Source organism: Anneissia japonica, unplaced genomic scaffold (genome assembly GCF_011630105.1).
Source record: "Anneissia japonica isolate Jap-2015-1 unplaced genomic scaffold, ASM1163010v1 scaffold6537_len306802_cov134, whole genome shotgun sequence".
Classification (NCBI taxonomy): domain Eukaryota; kingdom Metazoa; phylum Echinodermata; class Crinoidea; order Comatulida; family Comatulidae; genus Anneissia; species Anneissia japonica.
In genome coordinates this window covers 200,685-228,261 of record NW_022717339.1, presented here as the reverse complement: position 1 = coordinate 228,261, position 27,577 = coordinate 200,685, and the positions used below count along the sequence as shown (strand labels likewise).

The 27,577-nt window shown below is 32.8% G+C and overlaps 1 protein-coding gene across 1 annotated transcript; it reads right to left on the bottom strand.

The window, feature by feature from the left end:
• Positions 1-1,894: 1,894 nt before the first annotated feature.
• On the bottom strand, positions 1,895-26,434 carry LOC117110176 (E3 ubiquitin-protein ligase PDZRN3-B-like). The gene is made up of 5 exons (XM_033252786.1): positions 25,574-26,434; positions 18,765-18,848; positions 7,026-7,124; positions 2,489-2,544; positions 1,895-2,094 (listed from the first exon to the last, which is right to left on the bottom strand). The coding sequence occupies exons 1-5, from the start codon at positions 26,276-26,278 to the stop codon at positions 2,046-2,048; spliced, it is 993 nt and encodes a 330-aa protein (XP_033108677.1). The 5' UTR covers positions 26,279-26,434; the 3' UTR covers positions 1,895-2,045.
• Between the last annotated feature and the right edge of the window lie 1,143 nt (positions 26,435-27,577).

Sequence of the window (27,577 nt, the reverse complement as noted above, 5' to 3'; positions counted from 1 at the left end):
TGGGCATATCTACCTTTTTTCACCTTTTCAACCGGCCAGTTTTAGAATATAGTCAAACACCATTTCTGTGTTTAAAAATATCAGTTGTACAAACATATATCTATTTTTATTTATGTGTGTATGGTATGTAAATGTTTATATATAAGTATGAGTATATAGGTATCTATATAGGTATATATATGTATAACGATTTAACAGTTTATTTTATTATTAAACCTTAGCTGTTATTAGAAAGAAGACATTATAGTTATAGGAATTCAGATTAACGTATTTACAAATTTTCTCTTATATTATTTTAGATTGTAGACACTATACTTAATTTATTGCTTAATCATCTATAGATATAAAGAAACTAAAAGTAATTAAGATGTTGTTATTAATGAGTACAAAATATAATTTACAGAAAAGAAATAGAATTGTTCTTATAAATTTTAAACTTCTTGGCCTTTGAATTATTTTTGAACCTTATATATTAAAGAAATATTTAATTATGTAATTTGGGATTTCCATTTACAAGCTATGCTTCAGGAATTTTCCATTTTCTTTGATCTTTAAAAATGTTGTACATTTATATTTTTCGTAAATTTTTATGCTCAAAGGAAATAAATATTTTTGTCATTGTCATTGTCATTGTCATTCTCAGGTGGACAAGACCAACCTCCCAGCCAACTCTTTTTAAGAGCATCATGCTATAACTACCTTGCTGGCATACAGAAGATATGTTTTAACAGCTCTTCTTTAGCCAAGTTATTAATGTGCCTCATTTATTTTGGTTAACAACGATTAATAATACTAGACTCGAAATGTATAAAAAAAAAATCAGTGTTTATAATAACAAAAGCACAGATAGACTGATACACAATGAATTTTTTTTTTTTTTTAAATTTTATATATTTATTATTTTCATCTATTTTATTAAATAGTTAGTATATATTGTTTGCATTATCTAAATCATGTTTTACGTTGAATATCAATGCACCAACAAACAACCCAAGGGTGATATTTGGCTTTTGCAAAATAAAAAATTTAAAAAAAACCTCCCTCCCTCATCACTTTTTCTGCCCAGATAGGGTGATAAACTAATAATATTTTTTTTAGTGCCTAATTTTTTTAAAAGTAGAAACCCCTTTTTTGGGACATCCCTATAAAGGGGACAATTTTTTCGGTTTTTTGGTTCCGAAGGTATCCACTTAAAAGGGGTTCTCTACTGTACAGTACCTGTACCTTGTGAGGTATCTCTTTGTCCAGATTACGTAAATCTGAACAGCTTTCGAAGTCAAAGTAAACCTCTGAAAGCAAACATTTAAAATGCAAACAAAACAAATTTGCCTCAGTAAGCCAAATTTTCCAACCTGTGACTTCAGAACAATCGCGGTAAAATAATCCAAACAAGAGGTACATGTTTTAAATGTACAAAAACAGTACGCGTCAAAGATGCAGTACAAAGCGTCTGCTATACTTACTTTCCTGCAAAATAGTAGTTTGCTTTCACAATCTTCTACATGGTTATTCCGGGACCTATTAATTAATGTTTTTCTTTGTGTTATCTAAACAGTGCTTTTAGGGTCTACACAACAGTACTCTTGTAGTTATTTATCCTCCTATCTAAAACAGTTTAATCATGAGATCCCTAATACAATCTCAATATTTTGCCCATTCCTTTGATTAACGCCGACAGAATAGGCTTTTTCCCCATGTGCAAAGGGCAATATTGAATCATCGGACGTAAATTACAACCATTAATTTCTTTGATTTCCTGATTAAAATACATACATCAACAAACATTTTTTTTTTTATTAATATGTGGAAGAAAGCAAATAGAAAAAAAAATAAGAACACAAAGACCGTTGTTAAGCAAGTTCGCTGCTCAGTGGGCAAGGATCTTCACATCCCTTGTCCCCGGTTCAACTCCGATAACTGCTCTCCTCGTGTTTCCACTGGAATGTGGCAAGTTTCAATAACGAAAAACCTCCACTTTTTGATGCAACGGTCAAGAAGTAATACAGTCCATGTGCATGTTAATAAACGCTCTTCCAGGGCATTGGTCAATCACCATGTAAAACGACTCCTACGTATATAAAGTCTCCGACTTTTCTACCCCGAAAAATCCAAACCAATCAATCCGAGGGAAAAAAACAGAACAAGGATATGAAAAATTATGGGAGTTATTGCAGCAATTCTTTTATTTGGACATTTATGGAAAGAATATTTGAAATTTACAACTTCTGTTCGTACAAAGCATTTTATACCCCTCGAGATTTGACATTTATATTACTAGAATTAACTAAGTGCACATACACATAATTTTACATTTAACCATACCATTGACATTACTATTCAATAGTACTAGTAGTTATGGTTCAATTGGAGTTTCTCTGGATTAATGAAGTTTATTAATAACTTGACAATCAGTGGTCTGCCGATAAACCTCCCTTTGGGGCAAACATTGCGTGAAAGGACATAATAAGCTGTTTTTCTGCCTGCTTACCTATTTCTAGATCGCTTACACAGCTGCGCTTCACCAACTTCCAATAGGACTGTTTCCTAAGAGGTTGCGAAAACAAACAGCAACAATGTTGCATAAATTGAACAGTTGGAGCAGAAAACATGAAATCATAATGCGGTAACTACAAAGGCTCTTGACTTGTTCCATGGTATTTTCTTAACGGCAGTTCTCATGCTTAAAAAATGGACAGTACGTTAAGTTCTGCATGAGAAGCTGTACAAAATAGCAATCTCATTCTTCACGGTTTCTGTCAATTTGTTAGCGGCACCCTTGATCGTGGAACAATATCAAAGAATAACAGGGGCGGTACAAGTCTCTTAAAGCGTGCAACGACAAGCCATCACTTCATTTTATAAATTCCGGTTATTATTGTGAATCTTTCATTTCAATAACAAATCCGAAAATCATCGATTGAACCAAACACTTTGTAACTTTTCGGCATCAATAGAGAATTGGTTGTTTAACCGTAAGAATGACTCCTCCCCATCGTTGTCCTACGAAACATAAAACCTGTTCATGGAAACTAGATCCTTTAGATCAATTTTTCTCGTTTTGATCCCAGCCGACCAAGTGAGCTCAAATTATATCATTAGATTACAAACTTATTAATGGTTGATAATTCTAAATACTTAGAAATTTATTTTACATTTATTTGACAGGCATCTAATTAACAATGCTATTGAGTTCTTCATAAGATAATTCATGATGGGAAAAATTGGAGGTAAAAATTCTCTAATCAATTATCTTTACACAGGCAAGTGATTTTATACAGACACAATAAGCTTCAAATGAAGAAAATTTCTTAAGAGTAAACATTACTAACTAGAACCTGTAAATTTCAAAATATAATACCTCTCATACCAGGAGGGAGGTTAGGGAGGAACATTTACAGATGGAGGGTTCAGGCTACCACCTGAGCCCCACCATGGTTGGTACTTAAGTAGTAAATATTATGGCTATGGCACATCTAAATGGCTGGAAAGGGAACTCTCAGACTTAAATTTTAATTTCATTTCATTAAAGCCAGGCTCTGGGGGAAAAATGTTGATATGTTGTACAAGTGATTTTTTAAAGACACAAAAAAGGGCGTTGGAAAGCTCGGAAAAATTGGCAAGGTACCGAGACTGACTTTGAGTTTAAAATTTCTCCTTCTCACTGAAGTCTTTGGTCAAAAGATTTACAATCAATGGCAACACAATGCTACCCAGTCAACCTACCTGTACTTAGTGTGGATAATCAAGATGTCCATAGGTGTGGGACTTGCACTAAGCTTGAGTCATGTCTGGCTTGAGTAGTATTCTGAACATAGCCTGCCTTGCCTTTTTAGGCAGACATTTAGCTAACTATTTTGCAGACAATAGCATTTTATGGACATACAGTACTTCTTTGTCGGACTACCAAGTGGTCCATTGATCAGAAACTGCACATTAACATTTAATTTTAATTTATGAAACTAGAATTCAAACTATTTTTGTTTTTAAACATTAAAAATGCTTGTTTTAAGTAGTTTTGGTTAGGAATCTTAAGTCAAAATGAAACCTACACTCATTCTGCAGCAGAGGGTCATATTTTGATAGTTCTTCAATATTTCTTTTTCTCTCCCTTCAAGTACTTTAACTCTCTGTGGGAACTCCTTCAAAGTCACAAACATCCAGTTTACATTTTTTTACAATGTTAGAAGCCCCATATGATGCTTTGGTCAAGGTTTGCCTAATTTACCAGACTTTTTAGAGGCTTTCAAACAACCTTCGAAGAAGCTTTTGACTCTTCTGTTAGCCTTCAGGTAAATCAGCTTATTCAAAAAGTCCAGTAACAATTTTAAAGCAAGTGTTCATCTAAGCAGGATATTGTTCATCCTATTTAATATAATACCTGGTAATTGCCGGTATTTGTACCATAAGATGCTTCCAATGCCAAATATACTTATCACAGGTGAACTTATATGGATTCCTATTATTAAAATCACATAAATACCCTAAAATATTTTACCAATGAAGTGCTTTATAATTACCAGAATGTAACAGTATCAAAGATATAAAGGAATCAGATTTATGGTTTGCAAGCAACCAATGTATACGATAAAGAGCCGTGGCAAATCTTCTAAAAGCACATTCTATTTGCCAAGTCTTGCACACAACTGTACATTGTAATGGTGACTTCAAAAATTTGCCAATGGGTGGACTAACTAGTCCAACAAGGTCTGACCAAAGATATAACCTATCACCTCTGGAAAGGGTACCAGAGTAAAAATCCTGGTTGGATTATAAGGGGAGAGATTATATGGTTTCCAATATTTTAAAAAATTGGCATCCGAGAACAGCTGGTCTATGCTTGTCAAATACAATTATCTACATTGACTTCCCCCTCCTCCCCCCCCCCCTTCTCCTCACACTGATGCCACAACTGACTGCTAATATTAAATTCACACTTTACGATTATAAGATTAGAGATTTTTTTCCTCCAAAAAACAACAATTCCAATTGAGGGTTACAAAATTATCAGAATCATTGTTGATTACCGTATTATCTGTGTTGTCTAAGAATTTTGCTTCCACAGTACAATCAGAGCTGACACGTCATGGTACAATTACATTCCAATCTAACAACAGTTCATTCTATGTGTCATCATTATTAGGCCATAACAGATCCGTTGATTATGTATCTGCTAAGTTGGTCATGCACTTTAAGTACAGATTCATTAGAGAATGAAGGCCTACTGTAGTAGTAGTTTAGACTTTGTGTGGTGCCGAAATTTTTTTGAAATTAAATTGTTATTATATTTCCCAACTTTGATGAGCGCATGGTTTAAGTTACTGACAGTTTGCCACAAAATACTGGATTATAATTTTAATAATAATAATATCATGCATTCTACTAATATATAAACATCTAGTAGTAAAGATATTTGTGTGATGCCGAAATATTTTTTAATAGAATTGTTATCATCTTTACCATCTTTAAGGAGTGTACAAGTTCAAATGCTTGCAATTTTTTCTGACAGTTATGCCATAAAATGTTGGTTCATAAAAATATTAATGCAATATTTTTCTGACAGTTATGCCATAAAATGTTGGTTCATAAAAATAATAATAAGATTGTACAATAAAGGCCAAGTAGTTTTAGACTTTGTATGGTGCCGAAATTCTTTTATACACGTTATTATTTACCATTTTAACCGAATACATGACTATAAATGCTAGCAATACTTTACTGACAGTTTGCATAAAATATACATATGATAATAACCAAAACCAAAACATCTAGCAAGCAGTGGCATTGTCACACAATTTTTTAATACAAAATACAGAAGTACGCACTTAAAATTCACAACATGTACAGTAGTAAAACTACTTTTTGTAATTTTGTGGTGTAAGTGCCAAAGCAATTCTATAATATTGAAGACTCCCGCTTTTTGACAATGTGTGATGTGACAATTCTCAGATGTGACTATGTATTACCTACACATTCAAATATTTGCTGTCTATTTTAGAATCAAACATTATTTTGAGTAGTATCTACAAAGTATTACAATCTATTGATAATTTACTTTGGCTAAAATAAACAAAAACCAAGTCTCCCTCAAGGACAACTGCTCTGACTCCTTTAAAATTATGAAAACAGCTAGGCCTAGACCCACCAGGGAGTACCTAGCTGTACCTTGACCTCTCCTACTGAAGCAACCCAGACCACTAACCTATCAGCTGTTTCAAAATATCATGGAATGTTTAGGGCCTAAAATAAAAATTCCATCAAAATTCATTTTGTCAGGATTTTAAATATAGCAGCGTTGTTTTATCATCAAGCTTTTGATACATCAGAATATATTTTAATTCTGACATTTAGTAGATAACAAAAATACCAGGAACTGAATATTATACTCTGAAGCAAAATAGAAGTTCACATTCTTCAGCTAAAACACTTAATTTTCATCACAGACAGTTTCAAACTCCCATGGGGCAATCATAATAATTTAATAGCTAAACACTCATTTATATCACAGCTCATAATTTCAGATACTTCTAGTAAGTAGTATGGTTTACTCTACATTTTTAATTTACCACCTAACAATTTTAAGGTAGACAGAAATAATTATTTCTTTTTTTGGATACACAATCAATGTGGGGACATTGTTCTTCATCGTGGTACAGATAATAAATTACAAATACAAAACAAAATTAAATGAAAATATAAATTATATGAATTATAAGAAGCAAATTTATATCAGATTTTTGAAAGGGATTTGATAATAAATTCTATTATTTTCATGAAAAACCGATGCCGGGTCGTAAAAAACAAGGGGTTTTATAGCCAAAGATGGTTGGCGGGCCGCACACGTAGGGCCGAAACAAAATTGCACTTTGCCAACCTCTGCTGTAAAACCTTCACGAAGTTAAAATATTTGTTATTGTTATATCTTTGTACAACCTCCCAGATAAGATTTGCATGTCCTTAAATCAAATTATGTTATATTTCATCTGAATTTGCCAAAATTTCTGATCTAACTTATTTATGAAACTAACCTTTATGATCCTGTCATGGACTTTAAGATCTGCCTTTTCTGCAGGTCCAGTTTCTGTGACTCTCGACACTATTATTCCTTCCGAAAGTCCACCTTCAGCCTACGTAGAAAAAAAATCAGGTTAACATTTTCTTAGCAAAAACTGAAGATATCGTGACATGTCATGTGACATGTTAAAATGCATCTGTGACTGGCCAGGTGACATAAGTATAAAGTCACATGGAGAACAAGACAAAAGAAAATATGAAAAATGCAAAAAAATTCCTTACTTTTTCCTTCCTTTACAAGTAAAATATTGTTTATTAAATTTATGAACAAAAGACCAATGTATATAATATTCAGCTTATTCCAGATATTAATATTAGGAAGGTTATATGCCAGATATAAACACAATGCCATCCAACTGGTCTACATGATTTTAAGACCAAATATCCAATTATCAAAAAGTATCTTTTCCTTTCCAAGCACTGCAGAGAAAATATTCTTTCCATTTCGAGTCAAATGTTCTTTTTTTATCTAGTTTTAATTATTTTTCCAAGCCTATTTTTAAGGCAAACACCAAGGGACTAGTATTATATCACCTTATAAATTTGCCAGTAACATAGTATATTAATAATGCCATTCAAAATACAAAATTAAAATTTGAATTGTATTATTGGCCTATAATTAGCATATATAACATTTTCAAATTTTTTTTTTTTTTTTTTTGCAATGTAGGAAGCAAACATTAAGAGTCACAGAGGTTAAAAATAAGTCCATACCTAACCTAATCTTCTGGAATCCCTTCTAAAACTACCTGCCTGGAACAGGTGTAAAGTCTGCATTGACATTGTGATAGTCTAATGATTAGCCCCCATTGTTGCAAATTTTGATCAATCTTACAATAATTATCAAACTCGACCATTGCATCACTGTATCCTTATCCCCATTCTCTGACAGTACAGAATTACTCAATAAGGAGGAACTCATCAGTCGGACTTAAAGTAATCAAAGATTTCAAGAGACGATTCTGTAGCCAATCAAGTATTCTGAGGCTGGGCCGACAATAGATTTGTTTGATCTAGCATCAGTGAAAAGATCAATTGGATGCTCTTTTGCATGGATATCTGGATTGAGAAGTTTGTCGTCTATCGTTAATAGGTTTTATTCCAGTTTAATTGGAAAGGCAATTTTGGTCTGGTAAGTCTCCGATTAATTGGTTAATAGGTCTGTGGAGGTCATAGGATTTTGGAAGCAATTGCAATTGGACTGACTGCATACTGTAGGAAAAAAAATGAATGAATTAAAATGAGAATGGCCAGGTATTATTAACCAATACAACAACAGTAAAAATAAATACTCTGCCTATTCATAGTAAGCAGATAATACAGTAAATATGTGATTTATATTTCATTTTGGAAAAGATTCATGTCACTTTTTAGGCTGATTGACACAGGCCAACATCAGGGGTCCCAATTTGGAAAAATTCATTTTCAGGAGATCTGTAAAAATAAGCATTTTTAGCACATCAAATTTTATTTTGCTACTATTGGGGATACCCATAGACATTGACTTTCATGAGACAATTGATAACGAAGGGGTTATACAGTAGTAAAAACATGCAGATTTAATAAATTTGCAGAAGATAGGTTATTTTCTGGAAGATTCTTGCTTGATTGCGGGAGGACGTCCTGATTTTCGGGAGACTCCCGCGTCATGTGCTCAAAAATTAATTTTGCTTGCAGCAACTTCAATTTGTAAAGTTTGCTACTTCAAAAGCATGAGAACCAAGTCATTGCATACAGTATTTTGCATCAAAATGTGTAAATTATATTAGAATATCAACTAAAAAGCTGAGTCAATACTAGTAGTAATTAAAAGAACAATTACAATTAGCAATGATTTCCATAGCTTCAGGGTTCATCAGCCAGACTGACATAAAGTACACACAAACCTCTCTACCTTGAAAAAGTTCATTGACTTTCATGTATACCACCCATTTAATAACTTGGTAAATTTACTGGGCCCGCATTAAATACTGGAAATACTGAGGACGGATTATGAGGGAAATTAAATTTATTGATTAATGATCAGGTTTGCTTAGATGCCAGTGAGGGAGGTACTTGCTGGTTGGTTGTAGTGTTTTCGTATCTTCTTACTGGATTTTACTTTAAATACTTGGGAAGCTTAAGGGGCAATATTAGTTCTTTGTGTACAAGATTTGATTGGATCAACTTAACACTTCAGCTACATAAATAAGCATTAAGTTACTTCCTAGCAAATCTACTCAGCCTGATAATAAGCACATCTGCTGCTGAATTAAGTGCTGGAAGTCCAAATCTTAATTTTCTTTTTTTTTTTTCTCATTAAGAATGATGCTCCTCCAATTCATACTGAGCTTAAGAAGAGAAATGATTCTCACAAACTTTTAAATATATGAAGTAGACTTTCTGAATACAATATAGAAATCTCAAAATAAGAGTACAAAATGCTAATTTAATGGGGATAAAATTGTTATCAATAAGTACACAGGTATAAACAAATAACCACTTTTTATCCATTTTTAATCAAATGCCAATTTTTTCAGCAATGTACTCCTATAATTAAATGCCAATATTTGATTCTCTTCCTGAGAACACTTCTTAAAATTCATACCCTGGGCTTTTGCCCGAGGAAAGACTGGTACACAAAATTGAACAGAAAGTAAAGGGGGGCTTATACCTGAGCAACTATGGTAAATAATTTTGAAAAAAAATACTAGCATCCAGTTTTTACTGAATTACAGCTTTATAAAGTCTACAAAAATCTTTAATAAAGTGATTAGGGCTTTAGTTATGATGGACGGAAGGTGGGTGGGCGCCACCCAGCTTTCACCCACCCTTAGTTTTCTCTTGCTACAACCATGAGTGATTACCACCCAATTAAAGGGTCTGCAAATAATATGGGAACTGACAGATACTTTGAAAATAAATATTGCTATTTAATCCTTCAGTAGATTCAGTCAGTGAACTTGACCATGAATAACTGATTTATCGCTAAAGATGAACCAACAATCACTAAGTTCAAAGTAATTGGTGAGATAAAATAGATTGATTTTAAAATATTTTATGATAGCTTAACTGATAATGTTCATTAGTGCCGACATTGCGATATCAAAGTAAAGGTCAATGATTGGTACATGTGTTTAGTATAAGGGGTACACATGTTAGCAGATTATGGCGCGATCAATGAGCAATGGGCAAACATATTCCAGTGGTGGATCCAAGAATTCAAAATAGAGTGAGAGAGAGGGGTCGGAGACAGGGAGGAGCTATTATTAAAGATGGAAGGTCTACAACACACGCATTCCACCATGCTGAGGTACAATATTTTATGGCTATGACACCTCCAGATGCCCAAAAATCAGTAGTCTCAAACTTTTTTTTCTCCTTTTTTCTATTCAAAAATTCAGTGGGGAGAGGCAGCTAGGCTCTTCAAATCCACTTAGATATTTTTACCGGAACTCTGATCATAATGCGCATATGAAAAAATATTAAACATTCACAAATAAAGGTTGTCCTATACTTTTTACATATTTATTCATAAAATATTTACAAAAATTTAGTTCAGTTAGCTGGTTTCTGAATCATTTCCTAAAAATTATACTGTAGTAGATAGAGCAAGTCAATTGTTGCTTTGCCACCAAGATAGAGGTTTAGTTATAAGCCAATGCACTGTAGGTTATAAGGTTGTAGAAATAATACAGCAGTTCAAAGAGCAGTCATTGGGGTAGACAAGACTTTTGAGACCTTTTGCACGACTGAGGTTAATGCAGGCATTCCAACGCAAGCCTGTAGAATGATTGCTTCTTTTTTAAATGCATTCTCGTTAGAGATGTTGAAAGATGAATATATCCAGACTGCGGAAGTCTTTATTTAGCATGGCAGGAGATGTGCTAATATGTACAGAATGCCTGGTTCAGCTTCCACCATTGTGTTATTGAAATGTTGTAGAGTAAATTAACATCAAGAACAACAATGGTGTTTGTGGATGTCTTTATTTAGCATGGTGGAGAATGTGAAAGTTCAGAATGCCTACTTCAGTTTCCACCATTTTGGTAATATTAAGGAAATTTTAACATTAAGAAAAACAGTAGTAAAATTTTAAGGCTAAAACCTTATACAGACTATCTAATCTTATTTGATAAAAACATGTGACAATGCCTAAATATGGTACTAATGACATCACATCATGACCATATAGGCATATCATGATTCTATATGGGCATAAAATAGTTTTTGTTATGTCTATATGGCAGAATAAGTGTAGTGTACAAAACATTTGGTTGTTTCCACTATTTTTTTATGGAGAAAAAATCTTAACATGAAAAACACTAGTCAAATTTTTGTGTGAGAATAAAAGTACCTAATTTAAATGAACATTTAGGTAGTGTAATAATGACATTGAAAATTGAACAAATCATTAAACTTTCTGAGTGAAGTCGCTCATGCATGACTTAATTCACTTTTAATTATAAAATGGCTATGTTGAACATGAACAATCAATTATAAAATTTTAAATGCTTGCACTTTGTAAATTTAAGTACGTTATTATTAAGTCCTATCCCGACTATCAAATTTTATTTTACAAAAACATGTGACTTGCCTAATTATTGTCATGACATCACATCATGACCATATATAGGAATATCATGATTACATATGGGCATACAACAGCTTTTTTTCCAAAGAAGATTTAGATTTCAATTAAAAATTAGAATGAGAGAACTTCCTTCGTTCGCCAATTAACGACGACACATAACGATTAACAATGACACACAACGATCCTGTTCCTACACAATCTTTGTATATAGGCCTTTAAATTGGTCGGGAAGCAAAAAACTTTATTGTTGAGGTTACTTAAATCAGCAAAAACTACTTTTGATGCATTTCTTTAGAAGTTATTTGACATCATTCTATTTAATTTTTTTCCCCAATTTTATGATCAAAAGAACAGTAGGAACCAAGCTAACAACACTATGTTGTAAGAACATTACAGCATTACAGTTTGGTATAGAAAAAGTTTTGAAGAACCATAAAAACGTAGAACGCAATTTCTACTACATACGTTAACGTTCCTAGAGGTTAAGATGTTCTTGAGTCCCGTAAAGTGCAATGATTTTGTCCTCGCGGGTAAAAAATAACTACTTTACACTCCTTATAAGAAAGATACTATGGGAAAAAATTTATCCATTCTTATGAGGTACTGTATGTGTACAAAGACGGGCTTAGTATTTAAAGGTTATAACGGGAAAAAAAATGACCCTCTGGGGTTTAGTCGCCACTCCTAAACAAAGGCATTTTAACTTTTTTTAAAGTGACACTATGTATGAAAAACTGGTGCCTAGGGCCATGATATAGTTGGGTAAGATAGGTAACTGAACTATTTGATTTAGTTGCAACATTTTTTCAAAAATGAACATGCTCCCAGACAAACCATACAAGTTGACTCACCAAGTAAACATGATGAAATTCAGGGATTAGCTAGAGAATTGTTGTACCTCATCCTACAACCAGTGGCGTAAAAGGCTAAGTGCATAAGCACTAGGCCAAGGTTCCCCCCACTCACCTCGAGCTGCCCGCCAACCTGATGTGTATGTATGCTCACACAATAGTTCATGCTGTGTAACTAGGCCAATCTAAGACTTGTAATGTTATTATTCCCCTACAACACTCACTCCCTCCCATTCTTAGTGCATCGTTCCTTGTGGTGTTGTGTCTATATTTATTATCTTGCAAGCGCACGACGGCTATGTTTACTCACAATCACATCTGACAGGGGTCTACATACATACAGATGATTCATCTTCTAGCCTACTGTAAGTTCTATTCTAGTTCCTCCGAATAGAAAGGCGGATATTTGGTAAAATTTAGGTAAAGAGAATAAACTTGTCAAATTAAAAACAACTACTAGTTTTAATTGTATATTTGATCTTGTATCACAAACTATGCCTGCTGCAGGCTCTCTACCTCGCAGTGCAGTGTGACAGCAGCGGAACACGTGCAGCAGTGGGCGAACTGAAACCTTCCATTTTTGCAGCGGGGTATAAATTTGGTTTTGAGTGATAGTGATTAGTGATTAATACGCATGTGGTAGTAAGCCTCACCGAATACACAACGGTGCAGTCTCGGATTTTTTCAATTGTATTTACTCCCGAATTCACTGTATTTCAAAATGTTTTCGCTTTATGACCATGCAAAATCTGTTATTAAATGATAGTTTATCAGTTATAAATAAGATCTAGCTTTAATTTAGTGGTATTTTCGATCGGTTTTGTTCATGAACAATCGCTCAAAACATTAACTTTGTCACTAATTTTGTTTATTTGGTGGATGAACACATCAATTTTAGACGCTTTATACACATCAAAATATAGCTTGTTTAAAGGCTGATAACATGCAAAAAAAAAATCATTCTGCTAGCTTTGACGGTCATCAAGCGATCGTGTTTTGAAGTTAGAAAGGGGGGTTTCCCAATGTTTTTTTATGTGCGCAAATTCGGCTCACCGGGTTTTTCAACACATTTTAAAATCACACTTACTCATCAAAAACTACATCAATCTTGTTAAAAAGCATATGTAAGTAGAAACTAATAACATGCTTTTTCAAAATATATAAGTTTTATTGGCAAAAATTCACAATGAGTATAGTATTTTCAACATGAATTTTTTGTCATTTTTTCAAATCTTACGAATTTTTTAAAACTGTACACACTCAAAATGGCTTCATTGGGATACGAAGTTGTAGCATTGAGACCCCCACAAATTTACTTCTATGGGGTTTTTTGTTTTGTTGACAATCATGGTTTCCATTGCAGATACTTTGATCAACAGTACAAGCCTGTGAGCTTTAGGGCAGGGTAATACTGTAGAGTAGACACTGTTAGTTTGTCAATTCCTACAGGGTTCTTGGCACGTACATTGAAACCATTTTTAATACTTTATTTCACAACTATATAGCACCGTCGTAATAACAATTTACAATGCTGATTGATGTATATCGACATTTATTATCTAAGTTATTTAAAGGTAATCAGATTGAGTAATAAAAAAAAATTGATGTAATAAATGGAATAATATATTCTGGTTATAAATGCAAACAGATTCTGGATGAAAAACTGTTTTGATTTAATAGGCATATGATTAAATTTGCTAGATAACTTCCTTTTCTCATGTCCACAATTAGCCTAAACAAACAAGAAATTACAAGTTTAACTACCACTATAAATCATGCATAAAAGCATGTTAAAGGGGTAACACATTGGGGGCTACACTACCTAAAGCATAATCTCTGTGATTCATAATAATATTAATTTGCTACAAGTTATACTGGTGGATTATGAGCCTCAAGGGTAGTTATTGAATACTGAAACATATATGATCCATTAAAGTTAAAAATAAAATAAAAATGAAACAATAATAAACAAACACATGTAACTCATTAGAAGTATTAAACCAATCAAACAACAATGATGGCAAGTTATTGACAGTTATTATTAATAGTACAGGAAATAATAATTTGCTTTAAATTGTTTCCTATTTAGCTATTAGCCTCAATTGACATCATTGCAGTGAGGGAACTAAAATACTACTGCATGGGGTACAAACAGGTGAAATGTACAACAAGGATTTGGGGTTTCAGCCAGGGAGAAACTTACTACTGTAGGGAAGAGATTGTAAGAATTGCAAATTACGCCCAATCTACTAAAGATTATGAAACAAGTAAATTAACTAGTATTAGGATTTTAAAATAAAAATCTAAAATCCTATATAAAGTACGTTTGGGTGAGGATATTAACAAAATTGGCATGTCTCGCACTTCCCCTGGTAAATGTTGCATAGCAACATAACATCAACTAGAGATCAACCATGTCAATCAATCATCTATATAGATCTATACATCAGTAAGGCCTACCTACTTTTTAACAATGGCTTGAGCTGTTCTCAAAAAAATTTATAACATCCTTGGAAATGGTACATTGAATCGAAACTGTTATTGCTATGTAATTGGTAAATTGGATGTTGACTACCATTCTACTGGGGCTAAATTTGAAATAAATACAATACATTTTGACATGTTTACTGTACTGTTCCTTAATTTAAAACTTTTGCAATGCTCCAAAAAGAAATAACTTGCTAATAATCCATGGATCTTTGTCTAGTACTATAAAGTGTTATATTAATTGTTGAATCCTAGAATTAAATTCAATTTTAATTTGGATTGTCCTTGGTTCAACATTAGATTATTATAGTAAATTTATCAACATTATAATCAATGGCGATTGATTTTGATAGACATCATATTGTTCTTTTTATATCAGCATTTAGGAAATGCTCCCCAACTGTATTTCAGAATTAACAATTATGTATGGTGTTTCTGTTATGTAAGATCAGGTTCATTGAGTGGCAACTATTTGTAGGGACCAGAACCACTGATCCTGATCCTATGATTAACAAGGTGAGGACATACGCCTCTAATCCACAACAACTGCATAAAAGTGGCAGAGAATGCCGGTCACCAGAACAGATTATTACAGGGGATTAAGTCTGTTTGTTGGTAATTGTTAACCTAATGCATCACCCAATTGGAATTAGACTACTATAGCCTTAAGTATCATCAATATAATCCAACAAGTGCTTAATAATAACCAGTGAAAGTAAGAAGAGTTCTTCCCACGATCCCCACCCACGGTACTATTCTAGAGTTGATAAGAAACAAGGATTGAGTAAATTATGTAAGCAATAAACCATCTGTAGGAAAGAAACTGATACAAAAACCAGGGAAAGACTATTCAGGAAATATCTAAATAATAGCATTCTTAAATTACTCTTTCATTAAAGGGTTAAAAACATGGAAACAAATATTTTCGAATACAGGTCTGAAAAAATGCAGCGGATGACAAATCCAGCCTACTTTAGAAAGCAAACATAACATAACAAATCATTTCTTATCTTGGGTCAACAAAACCTAAAAAAAAAATCAAATATAATAGAAACTAGTTCAATTGTGAAGTTTTCCATTATAATAGATTCTATAGTTTATTGTCCCATTTAACACAACATTCTTTGTAAACCATTTTATAAGAATATTTACACAAAAAAAAAAAAGATCCCAACAAGAAAACCATCATTTTGAAGAGTTTGACTCCAAACCAACAGGTAGAATTATTCCTCCGATGACGTTCTGGCAGCCAACGAACCCACATGCCATCGAAATATAAAATCTGGAGCTATTTTTTGCTTGATTAGTATTTATTCCACCGAGGGCCACACGTTAAGCAGGGATTATAAATTATTTTTAATTTACGCATATTTTGTAGCCACAAAGTAGGTCTACGGGCAAAATCCTCACCTCAATGTAATCCAAAAATTAGAAAGGTGTTCGATTTGACAAGTTTTACTAAGGGGAATAACCTGAACCAATTATTGATGCATCGATTAGCGTATGTGAAACCCGTACAATCACTGATTCTGAATACACATGTTACACAAACATGTTTTTTTTCAAATTTTGTTAACACTAATAACAATAAAAATAAACATTTTCATACCCTATCTGTGTACCACATTATTTATATGTCGTTTAGATTAAGCCCTTGTCTCCAACATTTCCACTTTTAAAAAATTAAGACATTAAGACTTGAAAACTTTCAGTGGTTGAAGGTTTTAGTGTTATTTTCTATGGGATTAACTTAAAATTTTCAGCATTAAATGTAACACCTTGCTCTGATACAGGCCTAACAAGTCCACTCTCACAATCTGAAGGAAACTGAAATTGTCAGTGGGCATAGGGAAGCATTTTCAGACTACATATAATGAAGAAACAGCAATTTTGGCAGTTCCAGCAAGAATACTCTGAACTTCTTGATTCATAACTCATTTTTTTAAAGATCTTTTTAATTATTATTATTATTATAATTACAATTTTTAGCACATTTTGCAATTATATGATATGGTCTAATAACTTTCCCTGAGACTGACTACACTTTCTACAAGTTTCTTTTTTTATTATTATTAAGAATAAGAATAAGAATTTCTTTTTTTTTTAATTATTATAATTACAATTTTTAGCACATTTTGCAATTATATGATATGGTCTAATAACTTTTCTCTGAGACTTGACTGGCTACACTTTCTGCAATATTATGGTCTACATATCACAGATCCCACATGATTTGTCCACATCAAGAGAGATTTATTAAAAGTGACTTTGAATGAAGTCTTCATGACTACTCCAGGGGTCTCGCCAGGTATGCTTAAGCGTGGCAGCACCGCCACGCTTGGGCGAAAAAACAAAATGACCGCCACGCTTAGGAAAAATAAGCAAAGGTTGCACCACGCTTAAAATTTTAGCGCCACTCTAAAAAAATATGTACTAAGTGCATTTTATTCAAAACAATAAATACTGAAGTGTAGAACTGCAGGCAATTCCACAGTTCTCATGGGTAACAGTACTTGTTCAATCGCATGTCATCGTGAGGCACCGCCTTCGATGCAAGCCCAACTGTGGATTTTAGGACATTACATAAAAATGTAAAGAGACCATTGATCATTTCAGGTACAGAAGTAGAACTTGTAGAGAATTATAAATTCTTAGGGATATATGTACAGAATGACTTAAAGTGGACTGAGCAGGTAGATAGGTGTAGGAAGAAAGGACAACAGCGCCTCTTCTTTTTAAGTAGATTACGGTCGTTTCGTATAAGTTCTAAAATAATGGGTTAGTTTTATAAATCAGTCATTGAAAGTGTCATAACTCAGTCATATTTAGTTTGGTATGAATATGCTAATTATGATGATAAAGAAATTTTAAATAGGATTGTCAAATGTGCTTCTCGAACAATCGGTATACAACAACCTTCATTAGACATTCTGTATAATCAACGTATCATCAATAAGGCAACATCCATTATCAGTGACCCTTTTCATCCCGGTAATTCTCATTTTTGCCTCTTGAAATCTGGTCAACGTTACAAAACCCCATACGCATCTCATACAAGATCAAGAGCTTCATTCTTTCCGTCTGCCATCAAAGCTGTAAATGCGTGGTCGGTATCCAGAAATTAAATGTTTGTCTCACTGTATAGTTGTATTCATGTTATTTAAATTATTTATATTGCGTTCATCGAGCCGATACTATTTCATTGTATGTTTACATGTTGATGTACAATTGACAATAAATTTAATCTGTATCTGTACTACTGGGGGGGGGGGGTGTTCACATCTTTATCCACATATTATGAACATTTATTGTATGCATCTTTCTATAAGAGACTCCATCTTGTAAGTTATTAGTTTTGATGAATTGTTTCGATTTCTTCATAATTTAAGTGTACATATTTTTTGCATTAACAAATTAAAATGTATCGAGTAAATGAAATTTAAATTGTGGGACACGGGTCATGCTGCGTCGTATCCGACACCATAAGTAGTACCAAAAATATATCTACCCTCTACAGCTTTGTGCACCACCCTTAAAGTTTTTGGACAACATTTTCTGAAATTCCGTCACTCTTTAAAGAAATCCTGGCGAAAGGGCTCCTACCCTTAGACCACTTATCATGCATTAAAAAATAATTATATAAATAATTCATTTGAAGTCAAATTTTAATATGTACTTAAATAACCAGATAAAATCGAAATTACCATTCATAGAAATAGTATAATTTTTCGTAAAAAGCTGTAGTTACAATTAAATGTTTAATACATTTTGACTTGACTTACCCCATGGCCACCAATAATATTCATTCCGAGACTACCGTCGTCTCTTTCCAATATCAAAGTAATTTCCTTTTCTTCGCTACAAGGCTGTCAGTTAAAAACAAAAAAGAGCAACATAATCATTCAATTTGGTGATTTATTAGTTTTAAAAACAGAAATAACATTAGATTAAGTAAATCCTTCACACTGCAATGCTGAACTTGTACTTTTGTATTAACAATACCACACGTACTAGTAATTATCTATTTATATATTATATATATCTGTATGTTTAGTGGTGCATCCATGTTACCGCAATGCTAATGGCTGAAAACTTGTCACTTATTTGAATCATTGGCAAGGTCTATTCACATTTGCTCTCTCCACCCAGGAATATACAGTAGGTTACTACTGTTAGGTCTTGCAAATAATTTCATTAGGTTTATAACGACGAAGATCCGATGATAGTGGAACGAAATGTAGCAGTACGTGTATTTATAATTTTTTAATTAAGAAATGTACGACCAATATCGTAGGCCTCTAATTCCCAATGTGACGCACAGTATCTAAGAGTCTTGATGTTGTGGATGGAGGGGGCCTAATGGGGGTGTGAAGGTGAGCTCAATAGTTAAGTGAGGGGGCACTCGCAAATTAGGGCGATATTAGGTGATTTCCGATAACTACTTCAGGGTATTGTCTTTGCTTCAAACATTTCCTGAGAGGAAACTGGGGGAAGGGGGATGTACAACCCTTTTGTGGGGGAAGGATGCTCCCCGCACCACCTTAATACACCACTGATAATGCCACCACAACTCCATATGATACAACTTTGGTAACTAAGCAACACTAGCCATTTAAACTCAATGCCTCCGACAGGTAAGCCAGATTTTCCTGTGCTTTTCAAATGACGAATATTTCTTAAATTAATTTTTAAATATTACATAAGCTCTATAAATTGTGAACTTGCATATTAATTATTTTTCATCCAGCTGGAGCATTCATGTGCCAATTACAGGTTGCATTAAAACTCTATAATAAAACCTAAAACTGAACCATGTTTGGTACAGGTTTTCATGATTTGTGTTTAAGCATGAAATACCTCAGTTGAAAAATCAGTGGAGCTGTGGATTAGTTATGGAGGTACTCGCCCCGAACGGTGCCATGGCATAACAACTCCATAAGAGGGTACCTGATATGTCTGAATGAATGTAATATGATGATAACACTAGAGAGCTCTACAAAATTATGGAACAATTCCTTAGGGAATCGTATATCATATATATGTGCATCGACCTGTATAGTTAAGTGCATGGTCCGATGACAAATATAACACAAAGCATAACCACATATAATTATTAAGCAGCTTTTAATATCCCTCCATACTGCATACAGTAATGACACATTTTCATGGAACCTATTATATTATACTTTGGAGAAGTTTAATAAAGTTCACACCTTGATTTTATGAAAGTTCATATTTATAACATAATACTGCATTTATGATAGTTAATTATGAGTACTAAAGTAATAACTATATACTGTAATCATGAACTTCCCCCCTATTCACATTTAAACTTCCTCCCTATTCACATTTAAACTAAGAGTTTGATTTATTATTCAAGTTATTGTGAATACACTGGGTTCGAATAGCTATCTGGTTAAGATGCTTGCCTCCCAATTCCAGGGTTCCCGGTTCACTTCCTACTAGGCACATCTACTAAGGATCGCTAATATACCAAACTTAATCACTGGACTACTCATAGATGACGATCCCTTTCTGAAGAAAAGCTGCTTTTCTACCGTACATGGACTCATGAAACTTAAGGAGTGGAGTTATGTTTGGTTTTGAGAAAAATCCTATAACATTAACAACATTGACAACTATTTCATTTAAAAAAAAACATGAGAACGTGACAAAACTAAAATGTAAATACAAAAGGCAAATTATTCTACAGTACTATTAATAAAAAAATCTATCTCTGTGGACAACCATAAAATGTAAACACAAATGGCAAAAAATTGCAAATTATCTACAGTACTTTCAAAAGAAAATCCAATGTATGATTGATACTAACTAAAATGTTCTTTAATAAATAATAATAATAATTATATTTTCTTCTGTATTTTAATTTATGTGTTTTTTTCATGTGTGTATGTCTTTGTTAAGGGGCAGTTTAGACAAGCCTTCAGCTTTTTAACTGTCCCTTGTCCACTTTGTAATTTATCTTTGTATGATAAAAGTTATAATTTCGAATTGTATTTGTGTGAATGAATAAATGTTATATTGAATATTGTAAAAAAATTAAAATGGTACAGTACATGGGGGTAACAAGACATGTACAGTTAATCACAGGAGATCGCGTGTCCTAGATATAGTTTGCTCATTTTATTGTTTGGAAGGGTTTTTCAAGCCTTTGAATGGCTTTGCAAGTGACCTGATTATTGTTTATCCATTTCAATCTATTGTTAATTCTGGTAATCAATTTCCTCATTACATTCTCCAACGCCTTTGTATCCATTGTTTCAAGTACAAATCCTCTCCACCGTTTTTGTTTTTAGTATTTTAATGACTGAATATAAAAGCACACTAATTGTATGAATATGAAAGCTGGCATTTTTGAGATACAAAATTTATGTTTATTATTTATAACAAAAAGTTCAACCTCTTTAACACCATAGTTCCTCTGTTGTAAGCCCACCAACAGGGCCCCATAACACAAAATGGGGACATTTTTGGGGTGGGCTTATTATATCCAAGGAATCTCCATTTCAATCACATGGCAATTATTTAGCACTGATGCCTAATTTAAAGCTAATACTAGATTATTTTCTGAGAATATTTGTAATGTCATACCCTGGACTTTTAATGAAGGAAGGCTGATGTGTAGCATTAGGCATAAGTAGAGGATGGGATTATACCTCAGAAGTGGACTTATATTTGAGGAACTGAAATTATAGTCCACTTATTAAAGGATGCCCATTAGTTATAAATCATAGGATACTACAGTAACCTATTTGTGAAAGCTCCTAAAAAGTTATTTCTTTTAGCACATCAAAAAATTAGTAATTGTTGCTCCATCCATGATTGTTTCTAGAAACTACACCAGTGGTTATTTAACGGGTATTATTTAAATGGATACACAGAGTTACACTTGCTGATCATCGATAGATTCGTAACATTGACGGCCTTCAATATTTAAGTATTCAAATGTAGTAATTATAAAAAATAATATTTAGAAAATCAGATAAAGTACTGTGATGTGAATATAAATAATTTTTAAGTTCACGTGAGGCTAGCAAAAAACTCAGCACATTCATGTGAAATGAATCACCTAAATCATCTCCCATACATTAATCACTGTGTAATAAAATTATATGCATATAAAATAGTTTGAATCCTATGAATTTAAATTACCTCCTGACAGTAATGAATAAAGCTAGGGGAAAAGGAGGCCAACAACTGGCACACACCACCAGAAAATTCCAATCATAGACAAGACTGTAAAAATCAGTTCAACAGCTGAACAACATAAGCAGGAGAGAAACCCCTGACAAAAACATTTGTATCACCCTAGAGGCTATAGGTATGCTTCCACTCCAAATAGTCAACCAGAGTGATATGGTATTGGTAGTACAGGAGAAATACACCTCAATAATTATACTTGAGGCCATTGGTGTACGCATACCACACTAATTCTGAAAATTGACATCATTTTCACCCAAGTACGTAGCTGTAAAAAAATCTGAATTAAGAACAGACCGTTGGTAGAGGCTTTCATTTCAGCTTGATCCCGATGGTGTCATGTTTCGATCGTTGACAAATTATTCCTAATTTGGACAATAAAAGTTTTCAATGTTGCACATAATGCATTCTGACACAATGTAATAAGTAATATTTTTGTTGACATTTCTCAATTTGAATCACATGTTTATATTAACCAAATTATAAGAATTAATGAATTGTGTCCGAAGTCAATATAAATGTTTTCCGGACTTCCTGTGACCCTAACCTCCATTAATAGAAACCTCTAAATCAGCAGCATTATCTGTAAGTTTTAAATTATTTTAATAGTTTATTTTTTTTATTTTTTATATCCTATTTTGGCCATGAAATATCTTCTTATTAATGTTATCAAATTAATTCAATGAATCAATCTTTTGGGGTTATTTTTAGCCTCTGATATTATCTATTCAAAGAAGCTATTTGATGACAGTGTGGTTTACAGCAGGTTTCTGGTGTCTTCCGGGGTGCAGCAGTGTCTACTAATTATTTCCTTGATTTTCCTGTTTGTAAAATGTCTGGCATCTTTATGCTTGAATAAATAATAAGCCTAACCTATTTTGTTCTTGTTACTCAGCTTGTATGCATAGAACATTTATCTAAACATTTACTTATTTTTTACTTTGTTTAAAAATATTCATTATGATTTACTATTATAAATTTATCAATTTTGTTTAAGCATTTTTATTTAATCAGTTATTACAGGTTATATACCTGCTGCAGCAGTCTTTCTGCACATACAAATAAACAACATGCTTTTGCTTCGTAGGTTCACTTCGTGTAGCCTTGCTTAGATTGTTTATATCAGGCTACGAAGCCTGCGCGCAGGTTAGATTGTTTATATCAGGCTACGATGTATCTACGAAGCCTGCGCGCAGGTAAAAGTGCAATATTTCATGACTGTACTGTATATCCATAATTTTATACAACTTAGTTACTTTTTCTATATTCTCTGATTTGAACCTAAATCTGAACTACAGTAACTAGAACTTAAATATTTAAAACCTAGAAATTGGTGATTTATTTGTTCTGAGCCAGCTGTATGGCTATATTGATGCTAAGAAAATAAATGGGGTCATTAACCTTATGACCTTCCAAAGTAAATCTTCACAAACATTACTGTAACTTCACTGAAAAGCAACTGCTTTGTATAAAGCCAAAGACACTCTAATCTACAGTTATTAAATATAAATCATCAAAAGAATCAAAACAGGTCTACAATCATTACATTTTTATAAATTAAATTCCAATTCATAAAATGCTATTTAACTTTAATATCTTGCATGTTCATTAATAAATTACTATATTTTATATTACATTCAACAGAAAGCTGAGACTAAGGGAGTGTAGCTGTCTTGAGAAAAAAAAACGACAGGTTTGAACCCACAACATAGGATTTGAAAGCAAGTTACTTAACCACCAAGTCACAACTCCACTCGAGTTGCCATGTGCTATACTATATCATTTTTCCTCGTTCTTTAATTAACATCTTTCAACCATTCCCATAAAGAGGTTACTCAACAATTACCAATAACTAACTCATATTTCGTGTTTTTATAAAAATCCATCAATTTAATATTAGATTTTTACATATATTGCACTTTGATATTTCGAAACTGGGACAATCATGAGTTTCTAGAGCATACAGTAACAAAAGCATGATCAATAATTCGTTGAGGACATGCCAATGACTCAGGAATTATGGGAAACACATTCAAATGATCATTCAACAACATTATTAAACCATAAATGATAAATTTAAACTTATGACAAATAAATCCTGTTCATAAAAAAGTACTGTAACTTTCAACAATCACGTCATCATAATTTCCACTTTTACAGTATATTTGTTTTTTATAGTAATAACAATATATTTTTTGGAATATTGATTCTAAATGAATACTGTACCACTGATCTTTCAAATCCCATTGCTACTATTAAATTCCATTGATGTTTTGAAAATTTCATTGATATTTTTCAGTGCTTAGAATAGAATCCTGCCAGGGTACATAACAGCTGGTAGCATGGGAAAATATTATATTGACCATCATTTTTTGATACAGTAGTTCACTGAAGTACATTCCAATTGGTATTCATTACATTTATTTAGTAATTTTCATCACTGACCAATATAAATGATATTCTGTCAAAAACAAATCAATTATGCGAGCGTATGATGGGGGTTGCATCAAAACACAAGTTCAAACAAATATAATAAAGGATAGGGAAGTATCTCCCCACCCCCTTCTTGATATGACTGTTGTCAAGAGTGTATTCAGATGTTCATTGTATTTCGATGCTGACTAATTTAACTGTAAATAATGATATTTACCACCAATTCCTTGATTAATTATTTAAGTACAGAATTTGTTTTACACCTATATTAATTTATGTTGTAATATTTTAGAACCATCTAACAACACATGCACTTTTCTGATTAGTTTTATCTCCTAGCAATGTGCAATATACTGTAGTCGATTCAAGCAGATAATAATGCCAAGTAGGGCCTTGGGTAAGCAAACAATTCTCAACAATGCTAGAAGTGGGTTCATTGTTCGTTTATTTACCATCGGTTGTTCAAACGTTGAGTGGAATCGGCACTTAAGAAAAATTATTATTTGTTTGTTGTTTAACTGATTGGGCTGGGCTTGTTTTTTGTATGTTGTGGAAAATTGCATCCTCATTTAATATTATGAACATGATCATTTAACATGGTCACAAAGAAACATTGTAGTTCATGCTTAATTGCAAATTGTGATCTAACAACAATATTCAAGGCCCACTCGCTGTCAAAATCCATGTTGTGACTAAACTAGAACTTACTAGTTAATATACCGCTAAGCCACATTATGAGGCATATGGGAGTAGACTTGTTTTTAAAAACATTTAGGACAACATACTGGTTGAATGGTTTGAACCCATTTGACCCTGGATTGGGAAGTGGATCTAAATTCTTAACCACCAATAAGACAAGTCGGCTAACATAATTCACACTTCATGGATATACAGAAACTTCTGACAATTCCATCAATTTATGTAAATATTAGCATACCTTTTCAAATGACATAACTTTTGTTAAGTAGTCAATTTCTGCTTTGTATTCATTTAATTTCTTCTGGAATTTCAATGCCTGCATCTGTATCTCATTCTGCATCGATGCAATTCTTGATAATAATGATTTTTCCCTCTTTGTAGCTCTCCCAGCCATCTTTTTCATGTCATGCTCCATATTGGCCAACTTTACTTGCTGGGTTGAGACATGAGTCTGCAATGCTTTTAAACAGTTGTGGTCATTGAGTGTGTTAAACTGCAGAGTAAGACCACAGCCATTCTTACAAGGCCCCACAGGCCTGAACTCACATAAGTTCGTTTCATGGTTGGCTTGGTCCTTAATATTTACAATTTCTCGACATCCTTTATTTGAGCAATGTACAGGAGCAAAATCACAATCTTCTGAATGGCAACTCATGTTTTGAACTTTTACCTTTTCTTCACATCCACGTATCCAATACTCACAGCGAATTTCAAGTTTGAGAATAATATTCCGTAAAGGGAGAACGTTGTTTAGCTCCTTGGTTGTGAATTTCTCACATTTCAATGGGCAGCATCCGTTTTGGACGACCCACGGCAGGGCGCAATTGGAACAAAACACATGTCCACACGGTGTAGCTAGAGGGTTCTCCAAAACTCCCAAACAAACACTACATTTCAAATCGTCGTCCACTTCAGTGGTAAAACGTTCAAGGTCGAAACCCATATTCCTCCACAGGAAAGTACTTTCCGAAATGGCTTTATAGCACAGTAATAAGTAACAATAAACCAACCTTTTAGTACTACTTAGGCTAGACGCTCGACTGTTCCTATACGGTTCCTCTACACGCTCTTCCACGCATCACTACAACAAACAACTGAACTGAATGCCCACTGTGGCGGCGTGCGTTGACTGGGTAAGTAGGCGGTACTTTCTTTGTACCAAACTAGCAAGTCAGTAAGTACTGGATCCTGATTGGTCAAGTCTGCTAGCACCAGTAACTTAGCGGTGCTTTGATGTTTAGCCTCTCTTCTAATTGCACCTTTTTCTGAACAAAAATAAACAAGGTCCTTCTAAAAATTCAGAGGGTCGGAATTTTGTTAAATCGTAGTTTGTCGTTTTCCTGAGCTATTATAGCAAACGGAAAAAAACTAAACTGGCCTCTTGTAAATAAATTTTAGAAATAAGTTAAATATCAAAATAATTTAGGCCTATATTTCTTGATCACATGAAACAAGTTAGTTGCTATTATATAGGCCTATATATATATATATATATTATATATATAATATGACTATGACATATACTAATATGACTATATATATAAAGGGGTCTATATATATAGTTATATAAATAATTTTCAAAAACTATGAAAAAGTATGGCAAGTATTACCAGCAGAGTGCTCAATGGTAGACCAACGCGGATATAATATATATAAAACGCGAGGTTCAACTTAATTAGACATTTTATTACATTTATTATTATTATTTTAGTAGTAATACAATATCTAATCAAAGCTATTGTTGAACCTCACTTTTTATTTATTTATATACAGTTATATAGAATGTATATATATATATATGTATATATATATATATATATATATATATATGAAGCAGGCGTGTCCACGTGTGTTTCTTTACTGTTACGTTATATTATATTCTACATATATACATATATATAAATATATACATATATATAAATATATACGTATGTATGTTTAATACGTCAACTGTGTATGATTTTTTTTCAATGTCTATATTTACATATATTTACACATATAAATACATATATATACATAAATATACATATATATATACATATATAGGCCTATATACATATATATACATATGCATATATACATATATATACATATACATATATATATATACATACACATATACATATATATATATATATAAATATATGCATATACTGTGTGTATATATGATTTATATTTATTCATAGTGCCTCCCCTTTCCTATATATATATATATGCCTCTCTCTCTCTCTCTCTCTCTCTC